This window comes from Danio rerio, chromosome 4 (genome assembly GCF_052040795.2).
Source record: "Danio rerio strain M-AB ecotype USA chromosome 4, GRCz13ab, whole genome shotgun sequence".
NCBI classification, from domain to species: domain Eukaryota; kingdom Metazoa; phylum Chordata; class Actinopteri; order Cypriniformes; family Danionidae; genus Danio; species Danio rerio.
The window spans coordinates 26,241,490-26,262,029 of record NC_141024.2 but is presented as its reverse complement, the minus strand read 5'-3'; the positions used below and the strand labels follow the sequence as shown (position 1 = coordinate 26,262,029).

General features: G+C 34.8%; 1 protein-coding gene across 12 annotated transcripts; it reads right to left on the bottom strand.

Moving 5' to 3' along the window:
• Nucleotides 1–620: 620 nt before the first annotated feature.
• On the bottom strand, nucleotides 621–13,432 carry acot17 (acyl-CoA thioesterase 17). Of its 12 annotated transcripts, none has more exons than XM_088649856.1 (12): nucleotides 13,361–13,432; nucleotides 12,785–12,854; nucleotides 10,503–10,705; nucleotides 10,016–10,115; nucleotides 8,517–9,846; nucleotides 7,572–8,073; nucleotides 7,318–7,437; nucleotides 7,131–7,213; nucleotides 3,643–3,736; nucleotides 3,495–3,575; nucleotides 1,712–1,853; nucleotides 621–1,095 (listed from the first exon to the last, which is right to left on the bottom strand). In XM_088649856.1, the coding sequence occupies exons 6-12, from the start codon at nucleotides 7,599–7,601 to the stop codon at nucleotides 974–976; spliced, it is 672 nt and encodes a 223-aa protein (XP_088505982.1). In that variant the 5' UTR covers nucleotides 7,602–8,073; nucleotides 8,517–9,846; nucleotides 10,016–10,115; nucleotides 10,503–10,705; nucleotides 12,785–12,854; nucleotides 13,361–13,432; the 3' UTR covers nucleotides 621–973.
• Between the last annotated feature and the right edge of the window lie 7,108 nt (nucleotides 13,433–20,540).

Here is a 20,540-nt window from a genome sequence, read left to right as displayed (position 1 = left end):
ATGAAACCAAAATCAGTCTGTAGTTGCTCAATAGGGTGTTATCCAAATTGCTCTTTTTTAAAGAGGGGTTTAACAACTGCAATTTTAAGGGAGTTAAAAATGTCCCAGGAAGAAGTAAAGTATTTTCCACTTCAAGGAGATCGATTTCTAAACAATTGCATCATTTTGAAGAACAATGTGTGTAGTGTGTCAAGACTAAAGGTTAATGTTTTTATAATCAGTACGATTGCTTCCAAAATTTTGCTATCAATTGCCTTGACTTTAGTCGTGATTGATCCTTTCTGACAACAGCAAAACTTGAATGATTGGATGAGCTGATTGCCTTTCTGATATTATTATCTTATCGGTAAAAAAATGAGCAAACTCATTGTTTTTGCAACTCATACAGGTTAATTATACAACAGGTATTTACATCCCAAAATACCATTAATATAAATAAAACTAACTTTTATTATAGCAAATTCATCCAAATTATCTCAAATCTTCTAGATTGCATAAATATTTTTCATGTTTAAAACACAGATTCTCATAATCATAATAGTCATTTTAGAAAACACACAATCTTTTTTTTTTAAAACAAACAAAAGTCCAACTAAATTAGAAAATGAAATGATCTCAAATTATTATTTATGCTTTTATTAAGCAGAGGTAGATTTTGATTCCAAAATAAGAAAATGTAGTGCCAGAATCATCTTAAGTGTCTTTCTCCGCAAACAGAATCTAATACATTTATTTGGCAGTGTTACCATAACCATGTAATTATTAATTTCTGTACATAATTATTACAATAATTAATAATGCATTTTGGCATGTGTCTGCTACAAAAGTATTGCTTAAAATATACTTAAGATCCTCTTTTATGCAATACAGATAACAAAGTGAAATGTAACATCAAGTACTGGCAGCATCATCATTGAATTTAAAGGCATTTTGAAATGAAGTTGGTCATATAACACAGTCTCAAATGAAGAAACTACAATTTGGCTTTAACGTTTGAACCGTAGAGGTGCTCTCGAAAAAATGCTAAAATCTTCTTCCATGAGTCCTCTTGAGCGTATGCATGTGGTTTAGTTTGTCCACCCCACAGCATGACAACTGCAGAAACAACAAAACAACATTCAGATGTACATTCAAACAGATATTTACACATTTAAGGAGATTTAAAGAGACGCATTACTAAAAAATGTTAGTTGACATTATTCACTCTCCCTCCACATGTTTCAAACCTGTATGAGTTTCATACTAGTGCAACATTTGGATTTACTTAACGAATATTATATCCCACATCGCAGATGCTTTATATGTAAATGGAGAGTTCTAAATGCATACTAAATTAGCTGCTGTAGACATGTTGTCACTTTTCTACATACTTGCATATACCAAGCCAGCATTTGCCACTGTCATCTTGTAATACAGCATTTTTGGCCATTTTGCAGATATTTGATATTTGTAAATGGAGATTATCCTGATTGTTATTGTGTATAATACAAATTGTAAAACGCAAAAAACTATTCCATTTCGGCTACCTCACTATTATGTAAATAAAGCCATATAGTATATTGAATATTATAACAGCTGTATTATTTATGTTCATTTGAATGAAAGTTCCCTAATTTCTAAGTGCGGCTCATAAATAAAACGTAGTTGTCATGTGAGGAAAAAGGATATGAAAATGCAAAACAGAAGGCAATGATAGATCATGTATGCTTGCCTTTCTCATTCATTTTATGCAGGAGGAAGTTAGTTGCTCTGAAGTGAGGTGTGTATGGAGGTTCAATCAGATGGCCAGCATCAGGGTATGTCAAGACAGTCAGCAGGTGTCGATTTCCTGCTTTCTTCATCATCATCTCCATCTGTGTGTAAATGAATCATATCAAAGTGTATCATATAAATCATATCATATCAAAACCTGTAACCAGTGACATGCATAGTAGAACCTACTAAACAAATGCAATGGAAGTCAGTGGTTAAAGGATTTTCAAATTGTCCAGTGTATCTATATAAAAACTCATTTGGAGCAAGTCAAAGGTGAATAAACCAGGGCAGGATTTTCTTTTTTGAGTGAACCATTCCAGTTGGCACATAACGTCTTACAACGTTAATATTAGGTTAGATATAGGTCACCAGCATCTAAGGACAATGTTATTTTGACGTCCAATAATGATTTGAAATGACGTTGATATTTTGTTGATTTTAGGTTGTGTTGGAAAATGACCAAAATCCAATGTAGAGCCAACATTTCAAATTAACGTCACATTGACATCATACACTGACATTTATTCATCAGGTATGGCAACCAAAATCCATTTTTGGATTTTGATAGATGTCATATCTGTAATGTCTACACAACGTCAAGCTGTAATATCATTAGATGTTGATATTTGGTTGATTTTAGGTTGGACATTGACATCAGCCTGACGTTGGGTTTTGATGTCAACCTGATTTTCATTTCCAAACAAACTGGAAAGTCCTACGACGTTGGCGTACAACGTCAACCTGATGTCATGTTGATGTCCTCCCTTCAGCAAAAATGTATCAAAACAAATCCACCAGGGTACATCCACATTTCTAATTTTTGGTTAAGTTGATTTTTATCCATCTAATTAAGGATAAAATATATTACGTAAAAGATAACATTTTTACAAAAAAAGATCTATTGTTATTGTTGCTTTACATGAGCTTACACACATCTTTTTGAAGTATAACCATTAAATTACAAAAGGTCTATTCCAGTCATTAAAAGTCAAGGAAATGTTTATATTTTATGTCCAATTAATGGAATATCAGAATTAGTTTTTTCTCATCATATTAAATTTAACTTGCTTTAATTAGAGACACACCGATTGACCAGCCAGGTCGATTTCAGCTGGTTTGTTCTGTTTAGCAGTGAGCGAGATGCTCATGTACAAAGTGCTTTAAAAGACGTGAGCTTAACAGTCATGCATGTTCGTCAACCACGTGTTTACTTGCTGTATAACAATACAGAGTTCTCATGTTTGGTTTTCTGGCCACAGTTTCGGTACGGTATATATGATATGCTCAGTAAAAAAGCACTGTCAAAGAAAAATAAAATCAATAAAAAAACTCTAAAAGTAAAGCACAACACAAAATTAATAAAATATAGCATACACACTATTTAAATAAACAGTGCTTTTCAGGTTTTTCATGCATCTTTTTCATTAAACAAACTGAATAATATACAGTTATCAAGTATAACATTGCAAACTGTATATAGTCTTTACTGTATAAATTCTATAAAGGTTAATCATTATTGAGCAACAGGTTTATGTTAATGTTATTAGCCCTACAGTGAAATTTTTAATCTTTTTTTAAATATTTCTTTTTCAAGTTATCTTTGAGCAAGGATAGAGGAAAGTTTTGCAGTATTTCCTACTGATGTGGCGTTATGTCAGTGAAAGTCAGGGAATTTGACTGAAATATATAAATTAACATACATACATAAAAAAAAACATTCATACAAACAATAGACTCACATCTTCAGCAGATTCAACGGTAGCCCAATTCTGATCATCAGTACCATTCACCAACAAAAGAGGACACTTTATTCTCCCAACCTGAAAACGGAACTGATAATTACAAAAAAAAAAAAAAGACAAAAAAACATGCTGAAGTCAAACTTACGTCTACTTTCAGAGCCGGGTCTGAGGGAATTGGCAAGATCGTGTTTCTGTGTATTAAGTGGTTGTCCTCATTCACTTGTATTTTACCGTTAAGCCTGCAATGAGCATTACCATTGTGTGTTACTGTTTATCATTAGGACCAGTTATTCAAGTGCCTGATATGAGAGGGTTTATTCACTTTGTGAAAGAACAATATATATGACAGAAACATCTAATACCATTACAAAAATTGTAAGATGTGCTATTTCTTGGTAAATTAGTTCTTTAGATGCTTTAATCTGTTTAATTTACTTGTTAAAATTAAACTGTACACACAATTATAAATAAATATGCTGTAGAAGTTCATTCAAATACTTAGAATACTAAATATGATTATATTAATATTGTGCATAGTCAAATATAACTTTTTTTTTGTTAAAAATGTCTCTATTGTAGTATTTTAAAAGATCCTAATTTTGTTTTGTAGGTCTGCATTTATTTTTTGTTTTCTCATAATCACACAATGTGGTATCACCTCTATTTCTCAAAGTGTCTCAAATGATTTAGTCTCTCTAAATCCTTCCATTTGGATAAGTACACGCTTCTCTGATAGGTCAGATGGCCAAATCTGTTCTGATTGGTTTTCTGCTGACAGCGCATTGGAAATCAAATGTCCAATACTATATCTTAAAGTTCAATAGGTGATTGTCTTCATAAACATTTTTGTTGTGCTTTGAAAGTGTCTTCACATTCCAATAGTAATGATTAAAGTAAACTTTAAAAGTGTACTTTATATTCTGGCTAAGGTATAGGACTAAAAAACGTTTGCCCAATCAAAATATTCAGGCCGAAATTTACAATAGGTAGCCCTAACTGTCTGTCAACAAATGTAGATTTGTATATCTGTGCATCCCGTTTATGCAGATAGACACGTCATTTATTTTTTAAAACAGTTTATGTGCAATGTGTCGATCTGACAGAGCATCTCGGCAGGCAAACTTTACCCAATCTTTTTTCTTAAAGGCTAATATGGTCCTGGATCCATGAGAAGAAAGATTGTCTTTGAAAGGGCTTCTGCTAAAAACAAAAAGCAAAACTGTTTTTCAAGGATGGGATTGGAGGCATGGGGGCATGTTTTCCTTGTGTTTGCATGAGTTTTCTCCGGGTACATAGTCCAAAGACATGCTTAATAGGTGAACTGATTAAACCAAATTGGCTGTAGTGGGTTAGAGTGTGTATGGGTCTGCGCTGCGGTGACCCCTGATGAATAAAAGGACTAAGCCGAAGGAAAATGAATGAATAACGGAGTTGCTTTTTCATGCTGAAGGCAACTATGCAGTTCAAACTGAACAATGTTCAGGCTTGAAGGATGATGCCATCATTTCTTTTTGACCGGTATGATATTTTGAAAACTATTTTAGTCACACAAAGCTTATGTAGATTGTGTTTTAACGAATGGGATATACAGTATACATAGACGTGTTTTGCAGCCACCAATAAACTTCCAGCAGAGATTGATGTGACTTTTAAAGATGAATTTTATTATTTTATGAACATCATCTTGAATACTCTTTTATAAGAGGTAAGAAGTCTTTGGTGTTTCCAGAATGTTCCAGCTCAAAATACCTAACAGATCATTTTTATACTCTCCTGAATATGTGAATTTTGGGGTTAGAGGACTTTGTAGATATTGTTGCTTATTGTGCCTAATCTTGTTCTCCCCACCCACTATTCCCACATGCGTGTCTGTTTCTCATTTAAACTTGCAAAACTCATTTTTTGATGTGCAGCTGATCACGGAGAGTTGGGACAGATCTTTTAATCTCAGTTTTTTTGCAAACCCTGTTTTGTGGACATATTTATACACATTATACGGACACATGTTAATTGTAACTGTGATCACACACAAAAAAAAAAATATGTACACCTATATAAGTAACCAGTGAAGAAGGATTGTCACATAATACATGCCTGTCACTCAATATGGTGAGCAGGGCGGTTTTCTCCTATGTCATAGTGCAGCAACCCTCGAATTCACTGGGATTTGGATCATATTTTAAGGTCAGGTCATTAAAAAAAGTTTATTCATTAAGAAAGTTTATTTCTCAGTATAAACACACTATATCTACACACCGTAATGATTAAGCAGCTTCTCAAAGCTTATTTTTCCCTCATAGGTGCACTTTAAATAACTTTTTGGGATCCTTTAATGAGTATGGTGCTTAAAAATTGACTAGATTCTGTGAGACGCATATTGTTTTTACCAATAATGGGGTATATGCACACAGACTATTCAGTCCACCAGCCTCAGGGCTTCCGGTTAATTGTCATCCCATACAAATTCACTTCGTTTAAGACCTGATTTTAAAAAAATAATAAAAAAGTGATCTTCACTGCCTGGCTGAAATACGATATAAAGTGGGTATCAGACCAAACAAGAAGCACTGCATTAAGTTATATTTTTCCATGCCATGTTTTTATTATATGGAAATTAATTTTACCCTAGTATTTTCAATTGAATTTCTGTGCTAGCCTGCTGCTAATAATGGCGCCTGCATTTAAATCACTTTTTATGCTTGAACAACTAAATTAATTCATAAGTCTATGTAACTAAATATGTTTGAATTGCATTACAACATCGATGCTGTAAAAGAAACCTTATGAAATTGAAAATAGTTACATAAAGCTTTCACCGGAAGTTGGCTGAAAAACACTAGCTGTGCATATAGCTTATTGGAACAAGCCAGGGGAACTACAACACAGGAAGGGCATTTTTTATATACTGCATATATTTAAGCCATATGGCTTTCTTTGAGCAAGAATGATGTGGATCACTTAATTCTGGCATACACCAAGTAAGGGTAATATTGGCAGTGAAACCACAAAAGCCATCTGATCACAGTGACCTGTACAGAATCTTATTGTTCCGTACTATACAGCCCAGTGGAAATGAGGCATTATATCTGTGTGTTGCAACAGATTTAATAATAACCCATCACATGCTTCTGATTATGAGCGCAATGCAAAGACCCTTTAAAACTTTTGACATCCAAAAACAATACTTATAAAAGCATAATGGGGGACTTTACTTATTCTTACTTACTTTCCTTCGGCTTAATATTTGCTTTATCAGAAATGCTTTTATCATATACAAAAAATCTTTGTCCTTTATCTTTGTCTTTTTTGTTGACAAGCTATGAGTTTACGCTCCTTTTTCTAGCTCTACTGCTGCTGAGCAATCACCATCTTGTTAGTATTTTTGGACAGCTCCATGCCAGTCATCAGTGATTCGCTGCTAGAATTTTGTTCCATTTTGTTGCCCGTTCTTAATGGGAAAGTAGCCAATAACATCACTCTGCAACATTGCTCTTATCCTGTATATAATCACCTCTAGTGTGCACTGACTTGTGAAAGATTTGTAAGGCTGACATTTGCAACTTCTTTCCCTATTCAAGGAAATATAAAGTGACGCTCAGTCAGATTGTAAATAAAAGTTTAGGATTTGCTTACTTTTTTATGTCCTCAAAGACTTCAAAGAGACATTTATCAACAGGAATGGCATGACTTCCACTGATACAGACACAGCACTGGGGCTACAAGCAAAAGTACATGTTTAAAAAAGTAAAATTACAATCAACAATAAAAAAGTTTCCTTCAAAATATTGTACATATATAACGTATACGTAGGGAAGCAAACCTTGATGACTCTGGAGTAGGCAGTCATAGTTAATGTGATGGCACTTCCAAAACACAACCCAAGTACCGCCATCTTGTCCTTCTGTACTAATGGATGATTTTGCAAGATCTGGTATGCTTTCTATCGGAACACACACATACAAAGTAAAAAGAAATATCTGTGGGAAACACACAAAATACATAGGTAATAAAATGATTTTACAAAAGATGATCCAAGGAAGCAGGAATCCAAGGATGTCAACATTTTAAATTTACCTCAAAATATGTACCATCAACCTCAGTCATTTTCAGCTTTTCTGGAGAGAGATATTCAAGGGCCAAACTTGCAAAACCATGAGATGCAAGCAGAGCAGAACGATATTCAATCAATCCACCACCTCCGCCCCATAGGTCCAGCACTCCTGGATAAGGCCCAGAGCCTAAAAATAGACACACAGCAGAATATTTACAAACTAGTTCATTAAATTATAGTTGTGATGTAATAGACGTACATGCATATCCTTCCCTATTTTGACAGAGTGGAGGAGAAGAATCTACGATATCCTAAAAATAAGCAGGGTATACTAACAGGAGTTAAAAAGTGGTTTTAAAGCATATGTTATGACTCGCGTATTCTGAAGCACAGTATTAAAAAAATGCAAATTAGACATTTAAAATCAATACTGATCAAAATTAGAGACACTTTCACATCCTACCAGTTACTGTATTAATCTTCATCAAGTGGTGATTTCTTATTTAATTGACTATAATTTGTATACTGCAAATCATCTTCAAAATTGAAAATGGTGAAATAATCTATAAATAAATACAAATAATAATAATAAATAAATATTACAAATAAAAATAATAGAAATTAAAAACATTACATTTTACCAGAAAGGTTATAAGCTTGATGTTGTACTTTCCAAGTCACTGTTTATCATGCACAGTGGTTTAAAGTAACGAATTACAAATACACAAACTGCTGTAATTGAGTAGTTTATCTCAAGAATAGTAATTTACTAAGTACTTTTATAAATGTGTACTTTTACTTTCCCTTGAGTACATTTTTAGTGCAGGATTGATACATTTACTCCACTACTTTCCTTCAACCTGCAGTCACTACTTTATTTTTTCTTGTCTAATGGGATTGGAAAAATCAATACTGTGATTTCTGTTTAATCCAATCACACAAGCAATGAAAATTAACTACCTCAAGACGTGGCGATTTATAATTGCAGCAAACTGTTTGGAAGCATTAAATATGTCCAAAATCTGTAGATGCATTGACTCAGTGACTGTTTAGACGCATATCACTGATGAGAAGATGATGGATGTTTACTGTATCAAGACCGAACTGGCCTTAAACACCTGGCAGGCACAAGATCAACATGGCGTTAGATTGACGTTATACCTCAACGTTGTGGGAACGCTGCATTTTGATTGGAAATGAAAATCGGTTTGACGTCAGAATGGTTTGACGTCAATGTCCAACGTCCAAAGAAAATTGGTTTGACGTCAATGTCCAACATCCAACCTAAAATCAACCAAATATCACTGTCTAATGATGTTACAGCTTGACGTTGTGTGGATGTTACCAAGATGACATCTATCAGACGTTGGATTTTGGTTGCCATACCGGACAAATAAATGTCAGATTTTGACGTCAATATGATTTAAGATGTTGGCTTGACGTTGGATTTCTGATCATTTTCTAACACAACCTAAAATCAACCAAATATCAACATCATTTGACGTTGTTATTGGTGATCAAAATAACGTTGCCCCTAGATACATGCTAGACATGGAATTATGGTCACCTGACCTCACAACCTAAATCTAACCTAATATAATGTTTTATGACATTGTGTACCTGCTGGGCAATAACTAAATGCACTACAGAATGTTATGTTACACACATCGACAAATTACATGTAAGTGCATCAGCTTTTTATTGCATAATACTTACTACTCTAGAGTACTTCTAAAATGGCTACTTTTTACTCATACTTTGAGTAATATTTATCACAGATACTTTTACTCTACTTGCACTACATTTTTAAGCAAGTAATGGTACTTTTAAGTATGGTTTTTCAGTACTTTTTTTTTACCACTGATCATGCAATAATTTGCTATGTTGAATCAATCCTGTTTATTTCTTCAAATAAAAAAATTACTTCCCACACCCCTTATTTCAGTTGACTGCTGTCATTTAAGTGCCATTTAAGTGTACATAACTCAACCAACTTATCACTCTGACAGTTTGGACTTTCTTGACTATCACCAAACAAACAAATAAATAGATCTTACATCTTGGAAGAGGCATATTTACATTTATACACGCATTAATTGTATTTTACCTGGGGGAAGAAATAAAGTTCCTAGAACTCCTTTCTCCTTTATGTTCACCCTCTTTACACCTGGTGCCATGTACCAGCGCTCTGTGACAGTTGTGGCCAGCAAAGAGGCCTGACTGAATCCTTGAGATAGATGCCCATTGTAGACTGAAATGTTAATTACCATCGGTGTGAGAACATTCATCTTGCGCAACCTTGATTAAGGGGAGGGAGGGGTGGGGGGTGGGGGGGGGGGAGAGAACGTGTAGGAATAAACATAGTAATGACTTTGCCTCACATTTTGAATTCATTTGCGAAATATAATATTTAAACTTTGTAAAACAGACTGAAGACTGAATACACCATCATTCTACAGTATGTTACCTGAGTGCAGGTCGACTTCCTGGTACAGGCCTCAGGCTCCACAGCAAACCCATCTGCTCTGTGCCTTCATACGTGCCTCCCAAACTTTCATCTTTTGCCACTATTACAACAGGATACATTTAGTCATAATGTCATACGTGGATTCTGGACCACTGTTTTGGGTTATTAATGTTTAATTATATTTAATAGATAGATCTGGTAGGACTTGAACATTCAGCTAAATTAAATTTAATATTATCTTTAGTTTGTCAAAGCAAGTTCTGTACCAACTGTACAAAATGAGCCATTTTTATACAAGCAATGAATAGAAACAATCTGAGATTGAGTCATAAGTGGATAACGATTTGAAAGAGAAAGGTGTGAAGTGTTGTACAGATCAGTTATTTCCTCTGCGACTTTTTTCTCCACTATCTTGAAGGGTAGTTTATGTTGGTATGGAGTATGTTTGGCATGGTAAATTTTTAAAGAGTAAGATTGTTGAACACACCTGTTACTGTTCCTTGTTCATCACTGATATAGTGTCCAAAAGCCTCCCAGAAGTCCTTATCTTCAGACTGATGTAGAGAGTGTAGCGTTACCTCTTGATTTGGCAGTAAATTTTTTATGACGACCTGAAACTTTTCATCCATCAGTCCTCGACAGGGCTGAACAGTTAACAGAGGACATCTCCTACTCTCAGTGCTCACAGCTCTAGAGACAAATAATTGAGGGACAGCAACATGTATTTCTTGTTTTCCCTATTATACAGACCACTGTCAAGCTTCTATTCTCACACTGGTTTCTAAGAGGGACAGATATGTTTTAATAATATATCTCAAAACTATTTAGACAAAAATAATTAACTCCAACACACGTAGATGTCAGATTTTCATTGAATCATGCATTTGTTTTAACAATTCTGGTTTGTTTTTTATTCATTTCCTTTGGCTAGGTTCACACTACAGCCAAATGTGACCTGATTTTTGTGAAATGTGAATCTGATTTTTTTTGCCCACTTGTTAATAAAAAGGGCGAAGCAGGGGCACAGTAGGTAGTGCTGTTGCCTTACAGCAAAAAGGTCGCTGGGTCGCTGGTTCGATCCTCGGCTCAATTGGCGTTTCTGTGTGGAGTTTGCATGTTCTCCCTGCATTGGTGTGGGTTTCCTCCGGGTGCTCCAGTTTCCCCCACAGTCCAAAGACATGTGGTACAGGTGAATTGGGTAGGCTAAATTGTCCGTAGTGTATGAGTGTGTGTGAATGAGTGTTTGTGGATGTTTCCCAGAGATGGGTTGCGGCTGGAAGGGCATCTGCTGAGTAAAAACGTGCTGAATAAGTTGGCGGTTCATTCTGCTGTGGCGACCCCAGATTAATTAAGGGACTAAGCCAACAAGAAAATGTTATGTTAAATGAAATGTTGATGACAGTGTGAACAGCCCAGACTGCATGGAGTAGGATCTTTTCAGATCTGATTTATGCCACTTTTATATGTAGTATTAAATCAGACACAGATCTGATGTTTGGCAATGCAACCTCATTGTGATCGGTTATGTAGGATGAGCTACATGCGTTATTTTTCTGTGCTACAAACATCATCTACTCCTCAGCAGCATAGTAGAATGGCACACAGGGGAATAACATTACCACAGAAAGTTGGTTGTTCATTTTGAAAAAAAGATTGAAGGCAAAACTGGTGCTTGTTAACCAATCTGGATAATGATGAGGCCACGGGTTGATCGTGAAGCTGAAGAGCATCAAGGGTGTTGCAGATAGGGAATCTGTGTACAAAGGGTAGCCTACTTTTATTTTAAGGGGAACTTTCTTTCTGAGAGATGAAATAAAAGGGCAGGTGCTCAAGCATCCAAACCCCCCTTCAGCATGTGCCTGTTGTTTATAACGAAGTAAAATTAAATAATTTTGCAGAGATCTTCCTAGTTCAGTCTGCGGGTGCTCATTAACCCTTGATGAGTTCATTAAATCAGTGGTCAGAAAGACTCGCAACTCGAGCTAAAAATCGTATAAAATTGATAGATATAAAGATTTTACATTTATCGTAATAATTATCGATATCGACAGATATGAAGAAAATTTTTGTGATATTTTTTGCCATAATGCCCAGCTTTAATCACAAGAGACCTTTTTTTAAGTTTTAAATGGCAAAATAAACATTAAAAATAGCAAAACAACACTTTACATTTAATAAAATACAACTTGTTGTCTGTGAAAAGGGCAATAATCATTAGCATAATTTGACAACGTGCTTACAGTATACTATACATTGTGTCCGTAATTAGAAGTTTTGTGCTGTCCGTAATTGTACTTTTGCAGATGCAGGTCATTTTAAGAACATGATCTGTTCACACTGCAATCAGATATTGGCCACATTTATCATAACATTTTGAACAGTTATGCAATATCAGATCTGAGAAACAAAATCAAATTTAAGCATTTAAACTTGTAGTGTGAACCTTTGATATGGCTTCAGAAGTCACATGTATGCAAGACTGGCCACTTTTATGAAAGTATAGTGCTTCTGCATCCTTTTCAAAGCTGACACATTCAGAGTCTGTTTCACATTACTATCTATTCATAATTGTGGTGGAGTCGAAAGGCAAAATTTACTACAGCTTTCCATCAAATGGCTTTTTTTGTCAGAAACTATATTGTTAACTGTAATAAAAAATCAACTAATAAACAATTAAATGACAATAAAGGCAATTTATGATTCTGTAACAGAAAAAAATAATTTTGATTACTCTTTGTAAGAAACATAAAAGAAATATCTGTACTTTACCTAACTGGAGCCAACATGACGAAACGTCCGATAAGACAATATATAAAATAATAGGAAAATAAATATATTCCTGAAAAGAAATAAAAGTTACATAAATGTGTTACTTCACTTCTCCAAAACTTAACAACAGCGTATTGTAAAATAAAAACTATTAAAAAAACAAACAAACAAACAAAAAAACACTTTTAACATTTTAGCACGCAACTTTTCCAGACGGAATTAAGGAGCGTTTCAAACTGCGAAATGTGTCAAGCATCAATCCAAATTAATAAAATGTTACTTTGAGCAAAAAAGTCTTAAAATTACGAAAAATATATAATTTTACTGTCGCCCACTATAACGTCGCCCGCAGTAATGAATGAAGATATGCAATTCAGCAAGGGCTACTGCTGATGATAAAACAACATTAACGTTACCTTTGACACGCAAAATCGAAGTTTAACAAGTTGTTTTGTTGGGCAATAACTGCAAAACAAGCCTGCCACCATCTCAAAGATAACTTGTAGAAATGCTATAGCGATAAATTGCAATGAATCGGGACATTATGAAATGACAACATAACTTCTAGTTTCGTACCAAATTGATGTCGTTCTGATGTTGTAGGTACTCCCCGGCCAAACCGCAATCCACTTCGCGCACACGCGCTGCAGTTAGGGTTCAAACCAAAAACTATTTTATACTGTACGCCTACCCCTGTCCCTTCCCCCTGGCCATTGAAACGATTAGGGGGGAGTTTGCAGACCTGTGCAGCAGGCAGATCTGCGACTCAAGCACCTATGTGTTTCTGATTCGTCCAAATAGGACGGTGAAGTAATGAGACTCAATTTAACTTTTTCAGTAGTGAATTTAATTGTAAACGCTATAACATATTACATAGACAACATAACGGACATACAGTGTAATAACGCACTATGAAATTATATGGATGTTTAATATTCACAGTTTATATATAGCCAACAAAAACAACTTAACTGCAATTGAATGTTTTTGAAAATTAAAAAGTATACAGATGGATCAGAGAATGTAATATGATCCTGATTGAGAGAGGTGATGTGATTTTATATGTAAAGTTTAATCATGGCATTTATGAAATACATTTATTCTTTCTTTATACTTCATGCATGTAGAAAAAATCTATGTGTGTACATGTGTATCTGCAATGTGCGATGCAGGTCCAAAAGGTGTAGGAATTTTGAATAGATTTAAATAGTTGTTTATGCTGTTAACATGCTTTAGAACCATATCAATGGGTTTTTTCCTTGTTGTAGGTAAATCTGATAAAATTACAAAATTATGAAATATGATAAAACTATACTTAATTTAGTTTAAAATATGTGCATTTGTAATTGTTTAAAAAGCATTGTAAATATTAACAGGTTTTTGTGAAATAATCTGAAATATTTTCACATTTTTACATCTGTGAAATCCAAATATGAACTTGATCATATATGTAATTTGCAAATATAGCCATATATGAAACTGCAAGTGACTACCAACACTAAGTTCACATAATTAATGCATTGCGTACAACAAATGCTGGATAAGTTGACGGTTCATTCCCATGTGGCGACTGCTGCTATAGAAGAGACTAAGCCGAAGAAAAATGAATGAATGAATGTTCTGATATTTATTTTAATTGATATACCTGCATGTGTGTGTGTGTGTGTGTGTGTGTGTGTGTGTGTGTGTGTGTGTGTGTGTGTGTATGTGTGTGTAAAATGAGTGCGAGTGAAAGACTGTAAGCTGTGTGGGACATTTTGAGGGTATGTTTAGCTGTTGACACCTTTCAGAAACTGTTATTCATCAATAATCACTAATTATAGACATCAATAATTTGCCTCTATTTGCCTTGGCATTGACTTTGTAAAGTAACTTACTCATGCGAATAGGTTACTTAATTCTCCTTTTGGTGTGAACACAACATTAGATGCGCTATCACTGTTTGGTGACTTAATGTTCAAGGAAAAATGAAAGTGTGGAAAGCATAGAAAAGCATGTAGAAAAACAGGGAAGACTGGGGGACTTAGTGAAACAAAGGAGTGCTGGCCGACTTGTGAAACCACAGCTCTGAGGTGATCAAATATACAGCAATCCTAGCAGCTTAAAATTGGCTTGAGATGCGATTGAAATAGTTTTAATGGGACCACTGTTTTTCTGTTAAATTTTCTGAGACATGTCAGCACCAACCCAAAGCTTTTGATGGTGCGATGCACCATCATAGAAATTAAGTCCATCTCCATCACAAGGATATAGATGCTCTCTTCAGGAATAAGCTTGCTCTTTATTTATTGACCAAAATCCACTGACTAAAATGTAAAAGCACCTTGTCCCTGTGCATGTCTAATTGATCTTGAGACTGAGCTATAATCAAACAGGTATCACAATAATTGAGGGCACTCTCTCTGCCTTGGTGAAGACCTGTGAAGACCGGGCGAGTCCATGAAGGAGGATTTTTGTACTGCCATACCTGACCTTCGAAGAAGCAACGTGTCGAGAAAGGATCAAGACATGGAAATACATGTCCTGATTGGAGAATGAATAGTTTTTTTCTCCTGCATCGTGCTCGCAGTAGTAGCTTAGAAGGATACTTCTGCTGGCAACTTATTGTAGGTTCTAGCTGTTAGGAATGCAGTAATATTGGGAGCAATATACTGTTCCACCAATCCCATGCCCGACTTTTGTCATTAAAAACTAAATCACTTAATACACTCTATAATGTTAATTCTTTAATATGTATAAAAGGGAGAACATGCAATCTCCACACAGAAATGCCAACCGAGTCAAGGTTCAAACCAGTGACCCAGCCTTCTTCTTGCTGTGAGGCGACAACACTACCTACTGTGCCACTGCGTCACTTTTGATAATATTAAAACCAATTTATTGTATATACATATGATTTTGGATGAAATACAGTTGGATTATGTATTTTCTTTTCTCTTTAGGTTTTAATCAAGCAGATGTAAAGTTAATGTTCACCAATTAGGAAATTGGTAGGTTGCCAGATTGTAGTTTATGAACTGCTTAAACAACCTTAAATAAATAACCTGCTTTGACTAATTATAGGTAATTTTTAAGTAACTTTAGCTGGATTTTCAAGCTAGACACCAAAATGTACAATAAATGACATTTGTATGTATCCTGTTGAAATAGTGGCAAAAGATAAAAGTTTGGGAGGCATGAAGGCACAGGGCAGATAGGTTTGCTGTTGAGCCTGAGGCCTGTACCAGGAAGTCGATTAGCTCTCAGGTAAGTTGATAAGTACACAGGTAAAAAAAAGATAGTTTACACAGTTTAAAATACATTTTGTCCCTAATGAATCAAAATTGTGAGATTTTAGTTTTGGTGAAAGCCATTTCTTTGTCATGCACATTCATCCAGTAATTAATAAAGTTAGTTAATGAGCAATAGTTAATATTAAATAACATTTTGATACTATAAGGCTACTATTAATAAGCAGAAAAGGCTATATTCACAAGCAATAGACAAAAAAAGTAGTGTCATGTTGTAAAATGTCACGCAACAATATTGCTACATCCCTTTCGTGTCTTAGATTTCTACATTGAAAAATGTAGTGAGAATGTAGACACATGACAGTGTCTTTGTTAAAAAGGAATGGTGTAAACATGGAAAACTTGTAATTGTTTGCAGAATAATCGATTCGTTTGAAATTGTTAAATTCTAAGCTCAAGAAGCTGACTAAACTAAAACGCCATAGCACTTGTGTTATTAACCCACAAACACTTTATTTGTAAAAACATCTTGTTTTAAATAATCTAAATAAAAAATAAATACAATTTAAATAGTGTAGAATAATATATTATATTCAATTTTAACAACATGGAAAATTAAATGCCCTGATGTTTTTTTTAAGCAGAAGCACCACCACAGCACGTTACATCTTTACATTGTTTTCTATTTGCTGTGGTCAGGCACCGAATAGTGGTAATGGTGCATGCGAACTCAAAGAAAAAAATTGGCCATGCTGAGATGGGCTTCTTATCTGGTGTGTGAACCTCTCCAAGTCTTTAAAATATCTTTTTCAAGCAATCAAACAAGTGCTGATATATATGCTCTAGTTACTCAACTCATCTGACACCCGTAGAATGAGAAAAAAATGTGGAAGAAATCGCTTGCAGATCACACCCACTGATTACATAATTGACCCTATGCTAAGCCACACCTGAAAACCGCCACACACCAATCGAGGATTAGCAACCGTAGCGGTGCGCAGGAGATCTGTCAAGCTTTCAGGCGAGGAAAATGAGATCTAATACCCGATATCCTAAAAGTTTGGAAGAGGTGGTGGAACTTTTTCCCCTTTGTAAATCCTAAAACCCAAGTGGAGAAATGCAGGGTGTATCAAGCTGTGTGAGGAGCCGTAAAAACAGCATCTGTTTCAAGTTACGATTATTTGAAATTACATATCACTGAGCACTTGCGATCCATATACTTCACCCGCAGCTGTTTTTCAGTCATTTATAAACCTCATGTCCATGTCAGAGCTACAGTTCACCGTTGTTTTGTTCAGTCTTTTGGAGATTTATTCATTGTAGCTATAACGCCTGGGTTCACTACAGGAAGGCACATGATTGCAGGATTATCAAAACTCATAGGTTTATAGATAATCACTTATATGGATGAACACAGGAAGAACACGGGTTTAAAACAGACATCAACTGAGAATACCGAACGAAGACTGAATGAAACTAAGCGGTATAAATACACAGGAGAAAAGAAGCACATGGTGAAAGTCACATGACGAAAACAAACATACATGGAAGACAGGATGTGAAAATAGCGGGTTAATGCCTGCTTTTATATTTGGTGTCAGATTAATATTTGCTGGTAGGGAAAATCTAATTGTTCACTTCTGCTATTTATACTTTGATTTGCATTTCAGTTTATTTTATTTTTTCTATTTAACTGCAATTATAGTAACCCTATATTTTATTACACATCAATAGTCTATCAGGCTTTTTGGCTAAAAGAAAGAGAAATCACTGTTTAATTTGTTATTATTATATTAATTTAAAATTTCACCTATGCTTCTGTGCATGAACTAATCTGTTAAATGGTCAGGGTATGAGGCGGCTATAGGCTTTAGCTTTTATTTTGATTAATTTATTTAAAATTTATTTTCTAATCAATTGACGATTGTCGTGATATATACTGCAATCCTTTTTTTTCTGGCTTTCTCAGATATCTCACCTGTTCAACAAAAAGGACTAATTATATTCCAAGGAATGTCTGACATCGGCACATACATATTATATAGCACATACATATATAGTAGACGTGCCAGGCATGAAAACTTGACAGGCGTGACAACAGTAGCTAAGGTGGGCGGGGCTTAGCAAAGGGTCAATTGCTTAAATGTGTTTAAGAGCAAAAATGAACTTCCCGAAAAAAGGAAAAGAAAAAAAAACACTGCAGAATTAAGTCAAGAATTTTTTTTTTTTTATCTAGATTTTGTTTAAAAAGATCTTATTTCAGTTTGTTTTATGATAACCTTAAAAACAGTTGTTAAAAGGAGAGCACAATTCCCCAGTAATATTTTTAGGCATGGCATGGTAATTTCGTTTTTTAAAAAGTAGTTTAATAATTGTTTTAGGTACAAACACTCTGTACAGTACACAGAGAAATCAAACCACATTGTTCCAGAACTAAGGTCCACAAATGATCATAAAATAAAAGGACTCTGGGTTAATATACAACAGCAATACAGTACACAAAGTAAAATTATTTATAAAGGTATGTATTAATTGATGTGTGAGTTGGTGTCTTGATTCCTTTATCCTGTCACTGTTGTTGCTTTGACATTGCTTCTATGCTCGCTCTTGGTGCCAACTGTGGGAAAAATATCAAAAAAGGTAATCTGAAAGATTTTAGTGTGTTTAATTACCATGATTTTCTCAACATTTTATTAAAATGTGTAACAACTTCTGCCAGTAACTAGTTATTCATTCTGCTGTCGTTAAGCCTAAAATAAAAAGGGACAGGAACAGAGAATAAGCCAAAGCAAAGTGAGTGAACTTCTGCCAGTTCTTCGAAGACCAAATGATACTTGGATAAGATTACTATGTTTAACGAAAAAATTCCCAAGACATAATTAAGACATTAAAAATATAACCAGCATCACTCCATTGTGTTTTAAATCCTCAAACGGCGCTGTTCTGCGGAGTTTAGATGTAATTTTAACATTAAAAACATCATGAGCCTCACTGAAACTTAAAAAAAAGAAAAAAGACTGCCCTATTTGTGCAGGATATAGTAATTTTATAGTTCAGTTTTTTTTTTATATTTTTTGAATATAGGTTTAAGTACATGCTGAGGTCATATGCACACACACACACACACACACACACACACACACACACACACACACACACACACACACACACACACACACACACACACACACACACACACACACACACATACACAAACCCTACCAGACAACAGCAAAATGGAGATGGAATTATGTCCATGCCCCATGAACTATGCCCCATAAAGATGACATATTTACTGTGTAATGGTAATGTAACTGGAAAAAGCTAGAAGGGAAAGCTGAGGATATTACGCACATTAATACGTACATTAATATGTATATTTCATTAAAAAATATAAAATGAACATTGGTGCTTGAGTAATGACAACAAAAGCCTTGCACAAAAAAAATATGTTTGAAATTAATGGGGGGGGGGGGGTCTTGTTTTAAATTCAATCCATTTAAAATTGTAACTTACTTTATGTTGTCCCAACGCAACTCGATTGTGTTGAACCCGGCATTTTTTAAAGTGTGTGTGTTTCATTTATCTCACTATACTTTTGTATCGTGTACATGTTGTGAGGGGGAAATGGGGTAAACGGGTACTGAATACAAAATAACACTTGTCCAGTTTTTCTTCTTCTTTGTTTAACGGCGGTTGGCAGTTTAGTTTTATTTTTTTTTCTTCATATTTTTAGCATTCCACATTTATCAGCGCTTTATTGCCATCTGCTAGTGATCATGATCCGAAACACTTTTCTTATCAGAGTCCCTAAATGTGTCGGCTGCACATCCATAATGCAAATCTCCTGAATTCTTGACATGATCAAGAAACCACTCTGAAATGACTTGCACTTTATGACATGGCACATTATCCTGCTGGAAGTTGCCATCAGAAGATGGGTTCTCTGTGGTCATAAAGGGATGGACATGGTCAGCAACAATACTCAGGCTGTGGCATTGACACGATGCTCAATTGGTACTAATGGGCCCAAAGTGTGGCAAGAAAATATCCCTCACACCATTACAGTGTACAGTGCAATACAATAATCAAGCCTAGAATAGATAAAAGCATAAATAACTGTCTCCAAGTCTTTAAAGGAAAGAAAAGGCTTTAACTTTCTTAGTTCCTTTAGTTGGAAGAAGCTGGCCCTAACCACACATTTTATTTACATGTCAAATTTCAGATCTGAGTCAAAAATGACAAAAGAGGGATTATTTGACTGGCCCCAAAAGAGTGCTGTATTTTTTTAGCTGAAACACTAAAATAACCTGAACATTAAAGGCAATGACATATTGTGCATTTACTCGTCCAATTGTTTTAAAATTGGTTGGAAAATTGCACAGAATTATTTTTCTCTTATATTACTACAAGTGTACCACTTCTCCTGTGTGTGTGTGTACTTGGGGGAAGAAATTAAGTTCCTCAAACTCTGTTCTTTCTTATGTTTACACTCTGTGCACCTGGTGCCATGTACCAGCACTCTG